The 17,827-nt window shown below is 35.3% G+C and overlaps 1 protein-coding gene across 11 annotated transcripts in view; it reads right to left on the reverse strand.

The window, feature by feature from the left end:
* The window catches only part of IQSEC1 (IQ motif and Sec7 domain ArfGEF 1), a 317,278-nt gene that overhangs the window by 16,308 nt on the left and 283,143 nt on the right, over positions 1–17,827 (reverse strand). For all 11 annotated transcript variants that reach the window (XM_085236057.1, XM_085236054.1, XM_031555538.2 and 8 more), the window contains 7 exons: positions 12,688–12,849; positions 10,298–10,420; positions 9,377–9,543; positions 6,585–6,724; positions 5,810–5,839; positions 3,349–3,474; positions 1,596–1,695 (listed from right to left, as the gene is read on the reverse strand). In XM_085236057.1, coding sequence (XP_085092183.1) covers positions 1,596–1,695; positions 3,349–3,474; positions 5,810–5,839; positions 6,585–6,724; positions 9,377–9,543; positions 10,298–10,420; positions 12,688–12,849 — 848 coding nt within the window. The remainder of the gene's footprint in view (positions 1–1,595; positions 1,696–3,348; positions 3,475–5,809; positions 5,840–6,584; positions 6,725–9,376; positions 9,544–10,297; positions 10,421–12,687; positions 12,850–17,827) is intronic.

The following is a 17,827-nucleotide window of genomic DNA, read 5'->3' on the forward strand; positions in this document are numbered from 1 at the left end:
ATTTACTAGAGATAAATGACATAATTTCTCCTACGGAGCTCATCCACCTCTCAACATAGCTGATTTCTATTATTAGCCCAAATCATTTTGTTCAACCTCACTAGTAGACAAACCAGTATTTCTGTTGCTTCTTCTTTAATTACACTAAATTTTATTCACTTGAAATCAGCTGATCCTGACAGCTGCTACATAGGTTTAATGAATGGCACAGTGGCTCTGGCCAAGATACCCTAAAGCTTGACTGGAACAGGGAAAATGGAGATGATCAATTTTACGAATCAGACAAGAACAATACTTCTCTTTCCCAAGTGAAAAATGACTATATTCTACCCAAGAGACAGCAATATTAGAAGTACAATCAGCTCTCTTATTCATCATCTTCTGGAATGTCTTACCTGAGAAACCCAAATACATCTACTGAAGCGTCTCAGTGAAATGCCTACAGTTTGCTAGCAAGAATTAAATCCTTTTCTCCAGGTCGCACTATAGATATTTTTAAGCTTACTTGAATAAAGTGCTCCTACTTGGTATGCTTATGGTATTTTTCTTTTTCTTTTCTTTTTTTTTTAACTGATATCAGAGGAAATAAATATTCTTCTACTTATAGTAGAATCCAGTACAGAAATATTTGCTGTTCCTCTCTAAAAATGAATTTTATATTATATAAAATATGCATGAGAGAAAAAAAGGAAAGAAAGAAAGATGTTTGCATAAAAATAATTCACAGGCTACATCACTGCTATGAGTTCTTCTCATTCAAAATCTCCAGATGCTTTGACTCATAAAAACCAGTAATTTCTTCTGAGTGAGATGAGCATTGGAGCTCATTTTCAAGGACAAATGAATACAAGAGCTTTTCACAAGAGAAAAGCACAGGAACTACTGAATGTCAAACTGAAATGTATCCAATTTATCATGAAAGTTGAGCTTTCATCAAATAGACTGTCTCCCTAAGAACCATGCAGACAACTGTGCTTAGCCACATTATTACTGATACTGCCCCTGGCTTTAAAATCTGCAGGAGCATAAGCAAAACACTGGATTTTTGTTGGACTGTTGACTGCTAAGAATGAGAAAGCACTAGGGAATATTAAATTTATGCATATTACAGCTGACATAAACAAAAAGGTGGCAGAAAATACAACCTTCAATCCAGAATCTCTGCCTAATTCTGTCTGGATTTATATTTGAGTATGAAGTAGACACAAAGGTAACACCAAATCAGGAAAATATATGAAACAGTGGCTTAAATTACAGAAAACACTACAGTAGTCGTCATTATCATATACTGAGTTCCAACTAATTGTACCATTGATTCAGCAACATTTAAAATTTATTTATTTCTTTACAACCATTCCATTATTTACAAGTGTCCACAAAACACATTTGGCTAGAGCTGGCTTCTGACAACTATCAGTCTAACAGTAGTCTTTGTATGCTGACACCAGGTTGTAACCTTCAGGACTAAACTCAACTCGCAGCAATTTTATTCCTAAATTTAGAATCAAGTCCTGTCCAGCCTTTTGTTTCATACAATTTTTATTTATTTTTTTTTAAAGTAAATAAAATCATGTAAAAAGAGAGAAAAGACTTACACTGGTTCTCAAAAAGAAGAACTTGCATGCCATAGAGGGAAAAGGACTGTCGAAAGCTGTATGTAACAGAGTTCTTCTTCTTTTGAAATATCTTGGTCACCTAAAAGTTATCAAATAAATAATGTAAAATATCCCTTTTATCATGCATTTATAACCCTCTAGCAAAAATTAACTTGCTGTTTCTTTCTTTTTTTCATAATTCAACTTATGTATTAAATCTGCTGCTACCCCAGAAACAAAAAACTAGCTTTGAAGTACTGCTTTCTCAGCCAGAAGGTTCAATATTTTATCCAGATGCAAAGCCTATGTTTTCTGTTCTCCAGGACTCTACTTTTCTACTTTCAAGAAGAAAAAAGCCTGCACATTTATTGTACACTGTACATGCAGGAAAAACATATATTTTTTAAAATCATCCTTTTAAAGAAATTAACTGCTACCACACTTTCCTTCGTGCTTTCTTCTCAGTTTGACTACAGACAGCCCATTGGTATGGACTTCTTGACCCAAGTTTAATTCTTATCCCTTCCTCTCACCTGCAGTGTGATCTTCCAAGCCTGTTCCACTTGTACACCTCCAAATATTGTCTCACACCACCTCATCCAATGAAGCCATTTTTCCCCTATCAGCCCCTATTTGAACAAAAGCTCCAAGGTCTGTGGAAAGCTTTACTTTTTGCAACAACACAAGTAACACAACCCTACTTACATCAGTTCTGGGATGCTCCTAAGTAGTGAATGGATTCACTCTCCAATATCAAGAGATTTATTTTTAATAGTTCTTCTAATTTTTGCTTTTTCTATAGCATTTTACTAAAACTAACAAATCTCTTCATTACTAACAAATCTACATTACCTACAGAAAATTCTGATAAAATTACAGACATCAAGGAGATAATAAAAATGAACAAGAAGTTAGAAGCCTGAAGATGACAGCACTTTACCAATTTACATCCAAACTCACGTTTACATATCCTATTCTTGTTTCAGTGAATAAACATGCTTGGCTCATACAATGTCCATGACAATCACAGAAATACATAATCTTGTTTTACTGCAAGTAACTGGAATTCATTATTTATTGAAGGGAGACATTCCTTAGAGATATAGTTAAACTACAGGTTATTTTTGTTCTTTATAATGAGAGCTATTATATTAAAGTATTTTCTTATGCTCAAGTGCAGTAATCAATAAAAGGCTTCCATTTAAAAATAATTTATATACAGTGAACAAAACTAAGAAAATTTAAATATTAATCATTCTGAGATTGCTGTAGTTCAGAGTAAAAGATATTTATTTCTAGGAATGTGCATGCACTTATTGCTGCTGACTTCACAGACAGAGGCATTTCTGAATACCACACTAGAAGTCTTTTCAACCCCAGAGATAGTAAAAGGATACACTGAAAAAGAGGAAAAAAAGTCATTCTTTTTCTGGAGAACTCTCTCCCAGAGTTCTCCAGAAAAAAAAAATCACTTAGATTTTATAAGCAATAGGTAAAAATGACATGAACAATCCGATGACAGTTCATTAAAGGCCTCCCACATCACAGTCCTTACTCCTACACAAAAGCATGACGAGAATTACAGGCAAAAGTTTGTTCAGTTTAAGCACATGGACAGAATAAGTCTTGTAATATAATCAGGTTAATGTTGAGTAAAAAGGAAAAACATCAATCCTCTCTGAATCTTAGCGTTAGCGAAGGTAATCTTACAAAACAAAATGAAACAAGACCCCCTGAAACTGAAAATACATACCACAAGAAGGTCATTAAATAAAAATATTTCTCGCTGGTGCAACCCAAGCTTCTGAGGTTTATTCGGATCAGGAACTTCAAAGAGTCTACAGTAGCAAACAAGCCTTCGGTGGGGTAGGGAGAGGACCTATGGTAATACAAAAGTTCATGGTTACTATAGCAATATTTAGCCAAAGAAGAGGGCCTTTCAAACCTGGAGTCTTTTACGAATAATTCAAATATCTTTTACCTCTAAGCTCATTACACTTTTTCAATAAAAGAGGAACAATGCCAAAAAAAGATTCCTATGCTACAAACTGCATGACATTCAAACTTCAACAACATACTCATATCAATTCTAACAGCCTGCATTTGGATGCCACTGGAAGGCCTATTAGGGGTAGATCCTTACTTTGTGAAACAATAAAACCTTAACAGAACTCAAGATTAAGCTCATAGCAAATTATATTTTCATCATTCTTATATATCAAATATATCACATATCAATATATGAAACAACTTTAGCTTTTGTGAGATGACAAATTTAGCAACATTGTAGATTACTTTTTGTCAGCCACTGAGTTAAGCCAGTTTTTTCATTCCTTGATACAAAGGAAAAGGTGACATTAGAATAGTAAATGCATTTTCAGGATGGCTTGTTTTCTAACGCCAGCAACAAAACCAAGAATTATGTTCCATTTTTTATTAGAAATGCCTGCTGAACCTATCTCCAAAGCTGTATTTTCAGTCTAGTGAGACTTCACTTCTTTCAAATGCAAGAGATTATGCTTTGTTAACAATATTAAAAGTAACCCTTTAAATTTTCAAGTAGAGAATACTCTTCAGTAACTGGATATATTTTATTTATATCTTATATTTACTTATAATTCCTGTCCTGATTCTGCATAGGAATGATGACATTTACTAGGAAAACAAAAGCAGTCAGACTATTAATGCTGCTACTTCCTCTATGTGAGCAGGAAAAAAAGAGTAGAGTGGAAAAAAAGCTTAGTGTTTTTTATCTGCCCTTATTCCTGATTGTTGTCACTTCATATGGTGACACTTCAATTATCCCTCCCACATAAAATGACAGCTGCTATTAACAGACAAAATTTTAATGGCATTTAATTTATCTATGCCATTAGTTTAATTACTCATCCTCTCTGGACTTGCAGGGAAAAGGTATTTTAAAAGTATATCTGATATTTTCTAAAGAAGTCGATGTTGTGAAGAATGCTGGAGAAATCAATGGTTTCTACTTTCAGACTGACTATTCTGGTAATTGAACAGTTTATGGGGGTTCTCAGTGAAAAGTAGCAGGAATAAAAGTTGCATGTCCTCATTGTTCCCTGCCTCCAGGTACATGGCAGACTTACATTTGCGACTGCAACATAAAGGGTATCACCCAGTCTATGGACTTGCAAACAACTACAGTGAGCTTGGTATTGAAATTTAACTATAAAAAATGTTTTCACTCATAGCCATGGATGATCCTGTAAGATTCGCTTCCACCATACTTCACAAAGGTAACATCTTTCAGTTGGTTTTTACAATTCAGTGATACTCTTAGACATGCAACCATGAAACAAAGACAGAATAGAAAGCAAACTCTGAATGCTCTTAATTACTTACATGGAAAAAAAAAAAAAAAAAAAAAAAAAAAAGAAAAAAGAAAAAAGAAAAAAGAAAAAAGTAAGAAATAGAAGGCAAACAAATGGAATTTTAAAGTAAGCTCCCTGGATTATCCTGAGTGAAGATGTCAACATGCAGCACATTATATTGATAAAATAATAACTGATTCAAAAAAATCATTAGGATCAAGTTTGCATAAGGCTATCAGATTTCAGAATACTACATTCACTCCTTGACTATTTTTTTTCTCTTTATATGTTTCTTCTTTTAATTTAGAAGTGCTACCAATACTGCTATCATGAAATGAAAGTAAGTGAAATACCATGTTAGAAGAAGAGTTTCAGGAATATTACTTTATGCATTTATACGTTTTAGTTTTAGAGATGTTATTGAAGATGTCTATCTGGAATCTGAAATCAGTATCTTCTATGTCAATGTACCTTTCACAAGAGAACAGTTAACATAAATTGCAATATCTTTCTAGAGCACCATACAATATCGAAATGGACAAGAAATAACAAATAATAGACACACTGGAAACCAGATGGAAAGGTGAGATACAGCTGTAAATTTGCTTGCTTGTTTACTTACTCTTTACTGGCTATTTAATGCCTATGGAGATTACAGCATTTGAAATACACAAAATGAGTACCTATAAGGTAGTAAATTAAAGAGCATAGCTGGTAAACATATTTGTAAGGAAATCTCCATACTTTGCAGAGTTATTACAACAAATGAAAAAAATTTGCTGGATAGAAGCCCAATTTTTGAAAATGCTAAAATGCAACAGAGTGCATCATCACCAGTTAAAACAACTACAAGCTTTGAATGAATACAAGAAAAATACCTACACAACCAAGTCCATGATGCAGAGATCCAATCTACAGTAGAAAGACATATACAAGATCATTAAACTTCAGAGAAACACAGTACTGTATTATAGCAAGTAAATACGTCATGGTCTTACTATGACTAAATGCCTATGAAGTAAAACCAAATATTTCTATCAATAAAGACTACTGGCTATTTCCTATATTTTCTCCCACACAGTTAAAAAGAATCTCAATAGAAGATCCTTGATCCTAGGACTCCATCGCAGCATTGTTTTTCCCCACAACAAAGCACGAGGCACCTCAGGATACTCAAAACCAGCATTAGAATTCCTTGGACCTGATTTCCAGGTAAGTTCTCAGAAAAATGACATGATCTTCTCTTACAATTACCAGCTCACTGAGCTAGCTGCAAAACTCAGAAAGGCGTGCACATGAAGTTCTCTGCCACTCTTTGTAAATTCTAGAGTCATAACTGATAGCATAAATGTTGAAATATGATTCTTCATAACATCACATTTTACTGAGAGAAAATGTTGGAAAAAATATCTTAAATCGAGTTTATGATTTGGAATATCATCATTCACAAGTATCAGACTAAAACAGATTCATCTGCACTGAATACTCCAAAATAAAAAACAATCTTATAATAATTTATTATTTAGTCATTTTCAACTTTCTGATTTTTAATAAGCAATTTATACATCTAAGCAACATAATTATGTGTTCTCCTATGCTGTGCATTGCCCTACATCTCCTTACTATGTAGTAATTTACATTCTGGGCAAAGACTTACAGGTTTTTTTCCTACTATGAGTTTTTCAACCTTCTGGACTTGGGACACATGATCCTCATTTGTCTTCAGTTCCCGCTTGCGGATCCGCTCATAAATCCCAATCAGCATTTCTCGGGGGATATCTTCACCATCATCCACACCTACAGAATCCCACAGGTTTATGATCAGTTGGTTTTGATTCATAGCTGTTGGACGTCTCTTGTGCTGTTCTTGGGCCCACCTTACCCAAGTGGCCCAGTCATGTCACTGAGTACTGAAGCACTGAATTTTGCCCATATGCTTGCTATCTCCATACAACAAGGCATCGATAGAAATTAAACTATTGGGTTAATTTTTTTTTTATTTTTACATCATTACTCTAAAACTAATCCGGAAAAAGGCTAATTTCCAATGTAGATTATTTTATTTTTTCTTTACTTTTCCTCTGCTTTCCTATTAAAGCTCTAATGAATAAAGTAACTCTTTAGATATTAAAATGTCCTTCTACCTCAGAACAGTATAGCCTCTGCCCCAGTATTACTCAACACTGCTCAGAGATTTCATTTCTACAAGACAGCCTTATGAATAACTAGTAAAATTAATTTAACTAGTATTTCCTGTATGATTTCAAAATTAATTAAGTTAGCCTGGAAAAAAACAGATCAACAGAACGGCCTATTTACAGCGTCACTGTTTAGCACTGTGTGTCTGTCATCAGCATATCAGCATACAAGCATCTCAACAAATGCCTGGAAGTTGAGAGCATGATCACGCATTTTTAACAGCAGTGGAAGGAGTCTGATTTCAGTAAGTGACTGAAAGGTAGCATTTCTGCATAGGGACATGCATTTTTATTTTTTTCACACTAGTTTTAAAGCAATAACCTACTGCTTCCCAGTCAGAAGGCAAAATACAGTATTTTGTCACCAACTGGAACAATTGCTGCCACAGAAAAATACTGTGATAAAATATGGTTTCTTCGCAATGAGGAAAAACAGCTTCTCTTTCATACCTGCAAACGTCCCACAGATCACTCTTGGAGATCATAGCATTTAAAGCTAGAAGTGAGGAAGTATGCTACGAAAATACCTACTATAATGAATTGCTGACATGTATTCTCTGGAGATATTCAAGTCTCGCCTGGACGCCTACCTGTGCGACCTGGTGTAGGGAACCTGCTTTGGCAGGGGGGTTGGTCTCGATGATCTCTAGAGGTCCCTTCCAACCCCTACAATTCTGTGATTCTGTGATTCTGTGATGTTGGAGTTTAGAGAGAACATACTGCTTTCAATGCAACAAATATGACTGTAGTATTACCCTATCAAATGAATATCAGACAAGAACCAGGTCATTCTTAAATCTTTGTGAACTTATGTTAAAATCTCACTGCTAACTTAAATTTTGCTAAGCTAGTGCACCTGCTAAGAATAGATTGTTCATTACTGTCTTACATAAATCTAAGGGAATAACATCACCAAAAAGGATTTTATTTTCAACATCTGAAACTCCGGAACATCACAAGTATTTTATTTTCACTAGCATTAAAATGATACTGGATGTGTAATGTGCAGTCCTGAACATCAACTGAATACCTGAGAGTATATCTTTTCATGCAGAGCAACTTAGTTCTGTCTTTCTGTCATTTGGTCCAATTCTGGGTATCACTGAGAGAATAGCTGTTAAAGAATACATCAACACTCGCTGATGCCTGCAATAGCTGGCCTGTTTTTATAGAATGCTGTTGCATTCACTGTTGCTAAAAGAAGAGATGTGCACTAAGTTGTGCTTGCTGTGTGCTTGAATGCAGAGGGAGGAGGAAGGCAGTGTTATAATGACTTGTGTTAAAATGCAATTTTTCTGGCCTGCACACGAACACCTGGTAACGGAACTAAAATGAAAGCTTCTCTTTCCCTATGGACACAAACTACATTAAAAAAAATAAAAATAAAAATAAAAAAATCTGAATTGCAATAAAGCAACTGTTGATAAAGTAAATGTTGTCTGAACACCCAGAAACAACAGGAGGTATCCTATCTCATGCATGATCTTCCTTAGTTGTACTGTGACAATTTCCTTTTAGACAAAGCTGAGCTCTTACTTCATAAAAATCTATTTATTTATTTATTTATTTTTTTAACCAGGAAGTAAGGTATAAAGAGCTGAGATACAGATATGGAATAAAAAATGTTTGGCAATGTAATTACAGACTTAGGTGTGCCATAGGCTGAAAAATAGTTTAATTATCAGAGAACATACTAGTGAAGACACTGAAGAAATTTATATACTATTTACTGTGTACCTTTCAGGAAGGTTTTGAAGTTGTGATTCAGAACTAAATTTATATATTTGTAAACATGCATGTGCATATTCTTTGCAGAGAGTCTTTACTGCAACAGAATTTATTTACCTTCATTCCTGTGCACAGAAGTTGCTATCTTTATGAGTTGTCCTCGGACTTTGTAAAGGGTTTAAGCATGGCAAATTTCAATTGCATTTAAAAATTTGAGGCACTGGATAGTTCTGAATACATGGTAACATCACTTTTCAGCTACACTGAAAGAACTGAGAATAAAAGGGCTGCCAATACATCTCAAAAAAGACAAGATAAAAGTTACAAAATATGATATGTTTAGTTCTGTTTTCAGTACTGCAAAAATGTCTAAAACCTGTGCAAGTGCTGGTGATTTTAAAAATGAGAAGAAATCAGCAGAAACAAACCCCCTGCATTTTGCTTTTTCCCAGAAGGTACATGGTATCCTTCCAGTGGCAGTTTAAGGGAAAAGCAATGACCACTGTGGTCAGAATTGGCTCACCCCTTAGGTTCTTGACAAAATCTTCTAGCTTCATTTTGCGTTCCGGTTTCACATTTGGGCTGTACATATCTGTGTTCAACAGTATAATGGCAAAAGCTAGAATGAAGATGGTATCAGGATTCCTGAATTGTCTCACAACTCCTGGATTGCAGATGCAGTAACGTTGGCTATAAAAAAGGAGAGAGGAGAAAGGTTTCAGTGCTATGAATTAATATTAGAATTTCACCACATAAATCAACTGCTATGTTCCAGAGGCTGTGTAATTATTCATGCTCTATGCATACATTTTGTTTTCCATCCACATATTTTTATAGGTCTATCCTACAATAATGGAAGGCTTTTGGCTTTTACTTCCTTTTTAACTTGCCTTCTTAGTACAGACCCTGAGCTCCAGTAACTTCAACATTTTTATTTTCAGTAACACTCACTGACACCAGTTTAGAACACAGCACTGATTTTAGCTTACTGCTGATTTACATCTGCCTGGCATTAATAAATTAATATTCTTGATTCTGCCATTGTTAAAATTATTAACGAAAGGTTAAAAGCATATATGCTCTAAGAAGTAATGGCCATATAATTTCACTTAAAAAATGCAAATATTATATGCAAATACACTGATAGAGATATTCAAAAATACCTTAAATTTCTTTTCAACTGATGCATGAAAACTTTCAGTTGCAGAGCCTTCCTTATTAGTGTAAATAAGTTACACGAGCAGCACTAGCAAATAAAACTTCCTATTTTCATACTTACTGAAACCACCACAAACACCATGCTGTATTTGAGATTGTACGTGGCTCACAAGGACAGCGCAAATAAGTAGGGAAATAACTTAGACTCAATTTCCCCACTTCTCCAGTCTGACAGTTAGACAATCGCAAGTTCCTCGTGACTGAATAACTTATTTCAGTGTCATACCTAAAGGCTTCAATGAGCCGTTCTACTTTCTGGGCTTCTCCTTGAACACGGATATGAGCCTGAAATTTCCTGAGTGCTTCATCCAGTTCCATTGTTGAGAAGTCCATCTCATCCACAACACAACTAGGATAAAAACATATTGCCATTGAGTCATTGCATTTCCAACAGCACAGTACCAAAGGTAAGATTTTGAGACCAAAAAGTCCTTTCAAATTTCTTGGAGTTTTTTGAAACCCTCAGCAGCAACTGCAATAACTGTAGGTGAACTATGAAGGAAGGATTGCAAAGAACAGATCAATGAGAAAGTGTACCTGGAAGGAGGCCCTTATTTGTGGTTTGTTTTTTTTCCTTTTTTTCCATTAAGTAGCAGAGGTGTTAGAATGACAACTGTCTGACTAATCAAAGCAACATGTCATTGTCAGGAATAATTACTGGATTTATGCTTCCTGGCCAATTAATAATTATTAGCCAATGTTTATAATAAAGAGCTTATATTTTTTGAAATATCAAATTTTGCAGCTAGCACAATCACCTGTACCAAATGGCTGTGTCTAGGAATGTCCTTGCTCTGAAAATACAGTGCTGACAAAAAATAAAAAGGAACCAGTTAAATATAATCAACAATGTGAACTGTGTCATTCCAACACTTTCTTTAAAGACTGCTTTAAAATTGCAGGCTTATGAATTTCCTTTGGTTAAACTTTGCTTTTAGTTTTTTAATCACCAGACATGAATCACTGCAAGTAACAGCACTGTAGCGCAGAAACCACAGAAAGCAAGCACAATCTGGTTTTAAAAGCCTTTTCTTAAACGTATAGCTATACAATGGCAAATTAGAATAGCTCACATTGTTTTTTCTAATAAAATGGTAGCTATTGTAGATTAATACCAAAGCAATTTATTCACTTCATCTTGTATATTTTTTCTTTTATGTTGAAGTGCAGGGAAACAAACAAGGTTGGTATTTCTCACGCCCTCTGCAATCCACACCTAAAAACCTATTATCAATTCTGCAATAATGTTCATATTCTTCCCACCTACTGTAAGACCTCTAACACTTTCAAAAGTTTTTTTTTTTTCCATCAAAGATGAGTGGCAAATGTGCAGGCAAGTTGGAGTCCAACTGTAATAATTAGAACAGTTAAGAAAAATGCTGGCCAGCAGCATAACAGGAAGGGGATTTAATCTTCATAACATGAACTGCAGAGACAGCAGTTACACCATTCTTCACTGGAATCAGTTAAGATTCTGCAAATATTTCAAAACAGCAAACAAAACTTTTCTAGTGCCCATGTAATGACAAAAAAAAGGGAGGGGGGAACAAATTATTTGGTTAGATCCACATCGAGTGAAACAGTAGAAGTAATAAGACTACGTACACTTGTCAAATCTGTTGAATTTTTGTTAAAAATGGTTAACAAAATGATAACCTTTGATAATATCATAATAATAATGGTGATGAAGAGAACAGGATAAAAAGGACTTCAGACACTGCAGGACATCCTAGCTGTGTAGGTATTCCAGGTAAGAATATGTGTTTTAAGTGAACACTCATCAAGTAAGTCAACTTTTTTATTATTATTATTATTTTTGCTCTACTCTCTATATAAGGGTAGGAAATTGATGACCAAACTGCTCAAGCTTAGTTTTCTGGTTCAGGGCTTTTTTTTTGTTTGTTTGTTTGTTTTTTACAACACAAACAGATTTTGTTTATCTAATCTTTTGAAAAAGAACAGTTTGCACAGAACTTGTCAACATATGCCTGCACACACTAAAATCCCTGTTTATCTAGCACTTAAGCCATTTGGCTGTAATAGTTATTTTCATGTTCAGTTACTGATGAGCCTTATGTAGCATACAGTATTATTTTGTTTTGTTCAGCAAATTATTATTATTATTATTATTACTACTATTATTATTATTATTACTACTATTATTATCATCTTGAGCAACCTGGTCTGGAGGGAGGTGTCCCTGTCTATAGCAGGGGGTTGGAACTAGATGATCTTAGAGGTCCCTTCCAACCCAAATCATTCTATGATTAGAGAGATTGAGAAAGGAAAAAGACTTAGAAATAACATACTCTAACACCAGTGAAATTAAAGCAGAAATTTGGAGAAATGTAGGCAACTACTGACTATGTAAACCCTTGTAAATATCTTTCTGAATCTATAAAGGAAATAGTAACTTAGCTGTGGAGCAAAGAAATAAATATTTGTTTCTGTGCATGTTTTCTTTTTTTGATCCTTAGAGTTTGGTTTCCTCCTCCCTCCCTCAGAACAATATCCAGAGAGATGTGCAAAACATGCGGTGCAAAGCTACCTCAACCCTGATGAAACATCTTATTGTAGACAAAACTATGCTGAGTCCTCCCCACATACAGTACTCACTCTAACACATCTCGGTTGAACTGTTTTTGTCGATTTCCCAAAAACTCTCCAATCATTTGTCGGCTGAGACCTTTTCTTTGCAGGAGAAAGTGAGCAACACCAACGGGAGTGTCGGGCACGAAACCTCGCTCAATTAGGTACTGGACTCCTTTTTCAGGTTTTCTGAGGAGAAATGAGAAGACAAAACAATATATATATGTATTTTTCCATTGAAGGCATCTGACTAGAACTGTACAGCCGTTTTCCTGTCACTTCTGACTAACATATTACTACGGGCTCGTACAGTTTCAGGGTAATTATAATCATACCATAGAGCACATGGTTTGCTGTTAATTGCTTACTGGCTTTGAAACAGACCTTTGCATGCTTTTACACATTTCCTGTTCCATACCCTTTTCCAAAGAGAAGCTTTGTACGTTAGCTTCAGGCATGAAAGCCAGCACTTGTCAAAGGAAAAGACAAGCCCAAAAAAACCCCAGAAAGTCACAGAAGAACACCACTGACAACCTGAAACCTCTGCTCTCATCAGTTCAGCTAATCAAACAAAAACATCTGAAAAGGTTTAACTCGCAAGCTAAGAAAACAAAAAATATGGGGAAAAAAAGAAAAGTAATACAAAAAGAAGCATTTAAGATAGCAGAGCTCCCATCTAATTTTGTCTTTTTTTGCCTTGTCCTTTACCTTACCGGAACTCTTACCCCAGATTTACCTCCCTCAGACAAGCACTATCATATTTTCTGGAGTATTTTACATCTCCTTCTACCTCAGCTCCAGATTTAGCTGCAATCATTTTCAGATCTCAAAGCATTTTACTCATTTTAACATGTTAAGCAGAATTTGTTGGGGAGGAGAGTTGGGAAATGAAGTGATTTTTGGCAATCAAATATAGTGCTTATAAAGACAAATTCTGCTTATAGTATAAAGTGAGGTAAAGCTCCCCTCACAGCATGCATTGTGCAGTGCACTTTCCAGCAGCATGAAACAACACATAACCACAAGTTCTCTTCAAGACAGTAAAGGAATGTCTTCACAGAATCAGTAATCCTGTCACCATCTTTATTTGCAAGAAATTATAATATAGTGCCCACCCTTAGAAATGAGTGACAAGCACCTCTTCTGCCTACTGAGAACTGAGAGTAGATCCTTCTATATGGCTACTGCTAAGAGTCTTTCATGATTAGGAAAATTCCTAGTGATGACTTGTTGATTACACATACAGGGAAGATAAGAGTCTATAAATAGCAGTAGTGGAAACTGCATAAGCTGTGTAATTATTTTCAGATACATTAACTAATATAAAAAAAATCCTCTAAGCTCACACCTTACATAACTGATGATACACATATTTACAGGACTTTTCATATTTACAGGACTGTCACACTTCCAAAACCAAGCTAAAAATCTAACTCAAAAGACTATATCAAAACGAATATAGGGAAAGGAAGAAAAAAAGAATCAACTAGTACAAAAAGATGTGGAAAAGAAATATTTAATTAAGGTTTTCAGATGCTGCGTAAAAGGCTAAGGAATTTCCTAGAAACTGATTAATAATACCTTTAGGATGGTTTAAAGTGGCATTTAGGGAAAAATAATGGAAAAAAGTAATAAAATTTTGAAAATAGTTGATCAAAAGAGTGCACGTTTAAAAGCATGCTTTTTAGAGAGCACTGATCATGATCACATCCAGTACAAAGGGTAACCTTCATGTGTTTCTGAAGACACACTGGATCCCCAGCAATTACTGGAAATAGACATTTTTAAAGGAAAACACTTTCCAGAAATGAAGACTGCAGCAAAATCAGACACAAATACAATAGTATAAAAAAGAAAAGGAAAAAGATTAAAAAAAAAAAAAAGCAGCCCCCTTCTCCCTACACCAAGATAACAAATCCCTGCACATCACCGCTGTTTCCTTTACTTCTTAAAATAATTTAAACATGAATATTTAGAAAATCTAAAATGTGCTATAGTTACTAGAAGGAGATTACTTCTTTACTTACTCAGCAACTTGTACATGTAGTACTGAAAGCATAACTTCAGGGGAAGCTCATATCGCTTGCTGATTTACCTTTTGGCTAAGTCTTAGACATTTGTCTAAATCTGCTAAATCAGCAGCTTGTTGGGGGAGCACAGATAGGTATGCTTCAGAGTTTTGTTAACGTAATTGATCAACAAAGCTTTTCTAAAAAGAAAATAAGTATTTAATAGTACAGGGTAGAAAAAAAGATGAAATAATGGGGTAGTACTACCAGTTGGTACATTCCCAAGAGAAATGTCACTTATCCAAAGTTCTAAGTGTATGAGTGAAAAGTATTTTTCATTAGATTCAAAATAACATGTATATAAACAGCAGAGAATCTTTATAAAAATGCAGCATTCCTAATGTTTTTGTGCCTTGAGCAATTCAGTTAGAAAAAATCACTACATCTACTCTTCTATATGTGTCATTATTTTCTCAAATGTCTTTTACCTGGTCTGAGGAATCACTGATAGACAATGTTTGGACACTGTCATTACAATGGTTCATACCATGGGAGAATTTCACACACTGGTCAGCAAATCCAACCACCAAAAAGCTACTGCAGAAAATTTGGATGCCAATGATAAAAACCAACCCCACAGTCCATGAATGACTACATAAGGACTGCCAAAATCATGTAAATGCAGTCACTGGTTTGACATTTCCTCTGCTTGAATTCTGTTTTCAGAGACACTCAGGACATACCAGAGTTTAATAACACTACTGCACAGTAGATCATAAAAACATATGAGGAAACCAGGAACAGCCACCATCAGGAACAGATCCTCTCCCCTTCAGGGTGGGCAGGAGAACAATGTGGGATGGCTGACCCACTTCCCAAGCTGGTGCAACTGCCAACAGCTGTGCTCACACAACCCAGCAGGCAGCGTAGCAGCAGGGGCAACGCACAGATTGCTGGTTAAGCCACAAAAGGATTCACAGTTAGAAATACACCCATTTATGCTGCTGCCACTGGACATAAAGCAACACTAGATTCAAAAAGTTAGTGTTATTTGGAAAATATGGTATTATCCAGATATTCAAAATGATATCTTTCAAACTGTAGGAAATAATTAAAAACAAACAAACAAAAATGCAGTGAATTTGAAAAGTGAATTTGGTAAAAGAAAAGCTTTTAGCCAGGCTACAGATGGTAAGGATCAGCACTAACTTACCATTTACTGTCATCTACTAGACTTCGTGGTACAACCAGTCTTGATGCAAAACAACTTGAACTTAAGGGCTGTGGTCTGGTGAGTCTTTCAATGGCAGTGCCAGTACCAGCATCTATCTCTTCTCTCATACCCATTGCTAGCTCAAGATAAATTGAACTAGGAGAGAAAGTGTTTTTTGTGTTTTTTTTTAATCCAGACAAAAACTTCACCTAGCTGCACATACAGCTGTAACAGAAGAGCCAGAGCACAGCTGCAGGGTCACTGTCTCACTTGTGGGGAACAGCAAACACTGTGTCTGAAAGAACAACTCAACAAAACCACCTGCAAAGGTGTATAAAGCCTTCCCTACTTTTGACTTGCTAGATATGTAAGTTTAGAAGCATCTCAAACCACGTTAAATCTTTTATTTCCTTTTAAATGCTCAGACAGCAAAGCTGTAAAATGAAAGCATTAAGAAACAAATGAGCACTGAAAACAGCTTGCCCAAGCCTATCTAAAATCAAGCAATGCCAAAAGTATCTTCCAAGATAAACTAAGGCTTTATTCACACAATGGAAATAACCACAGACATACTGTTCAGCCACTGTTCAACCTTTTCACGCTGCAGGGGGAGAATTTGATGCAGCTCCAATGCCAGCCCTCTGTTAGGAAAAAAAAGACGAAAATCTTTCTTGTTTTTAATACTAGGGACACTGTTCTGAAATATTTACAGTTTTCAAATACTAAGCATTAGCTTCTAACTAAAATCCAAGGATGGCTCTTTTAGTGGAAAGAATCTAAGGCTTTTCTTGGTTACATTTAATAAATCAGTGTTGTTTTTTTTTTAAATTGCAGCTGTGGGAATAACAAACTGCCTGAACATTCTCCTGTTTGGCAGGCAGCTACATTTTGTTCCCATGGCCGTATTTCTTCCCTTTTGTTGAATACTCTACTGCTGCTGCAGTGACTCTAAGAGAAGCACTAAGCCCATTTTACACCTTCTGAGAGAGAAGAAAAACTATATACTTCAGATACTACCAACATTAGTACCAAGACAAGTTGTCAAAGTTCACTCAACCATGCAGCAAGGCAAGAATGAGCTTGATAGGAAAAAAAATTAGGGAAACGGATGGTATCTTCCTCATGTTACACAACTGGGCAATGAAGAGGAAGAAGAATTAGATGTTCACTGCATCTTCTGGTAATTTTAAAAAGATTCAGTAGGTCAAAAAGCAAATTAATAACCTTGCCTTTCTTACAGCTTGTCTTTTTTTTTCTTCTTTTTTTTTTTTCCCCATGAAATCAGACAGTTATCCTCATTACTTGGATAGAAGCCCTACAGGTTCTCCCATATTGTAAAAGATTTCTCCCCATCCAATTATAAAATATTCTTCTTCTTTACCTCTTTCATTCAAGACCAAACCAAAAAACTGCCACCAGACAGGTAGAGATCCCAGCTTACTTGCAGTTACACTAAATTACCTGGAGTAATGTTCATTCAGTGACAGTTAATTTGTCCTACTGACAATAACAAAACAATTCACTAGGAAGTGATCTCACTGACCACTTTTATTTCATTTGGGAGCAAAATAAAGACAGGAAACTTAGTGAACATTTGCTTTCAGAAAATAAGCAACTAAACAATTCTACAATTACTTTCCATCTGACAGTTTCTTTATGTGACCATTTCCTAGTAAAGTGCTAGAAACCTAAACATTTCACATTATTACTTTTACTGAATGCTTAGGCTTGTCTGAAAATTATCACCTGAATTAGGATTGATTACAAATCTGTACTAAGCGTAGGGCACATGAAAGTCAGCTGAAGGCTCCGAGCAGATTAATTCTGGGTCATTCTAATGAAGGGAAAGACTGGAATTTAAAGCTACTGGAGAAATAGGTTTTTTTTTTCTGTATGAGAGGCATCGGCCTCAAGGAGCAAAGCAGTCTGCACAGTGAAGAGAACC

Source organism: Meleagris gallopavo, chromosome 14 (genome assembly GCF_905368555.1).
Source record: "Meleagris gallopavo chromosome 14, MGAL_WU_HG_1.1, whole genome shotgun sequence".
NCBI classification, from domain to species: domain Eukaryota; kingdom Metazoa; phylum Chordata; class Aves; order Galliformes; family Phasianidae; genus Meleagris; species Meleagris gallopavo.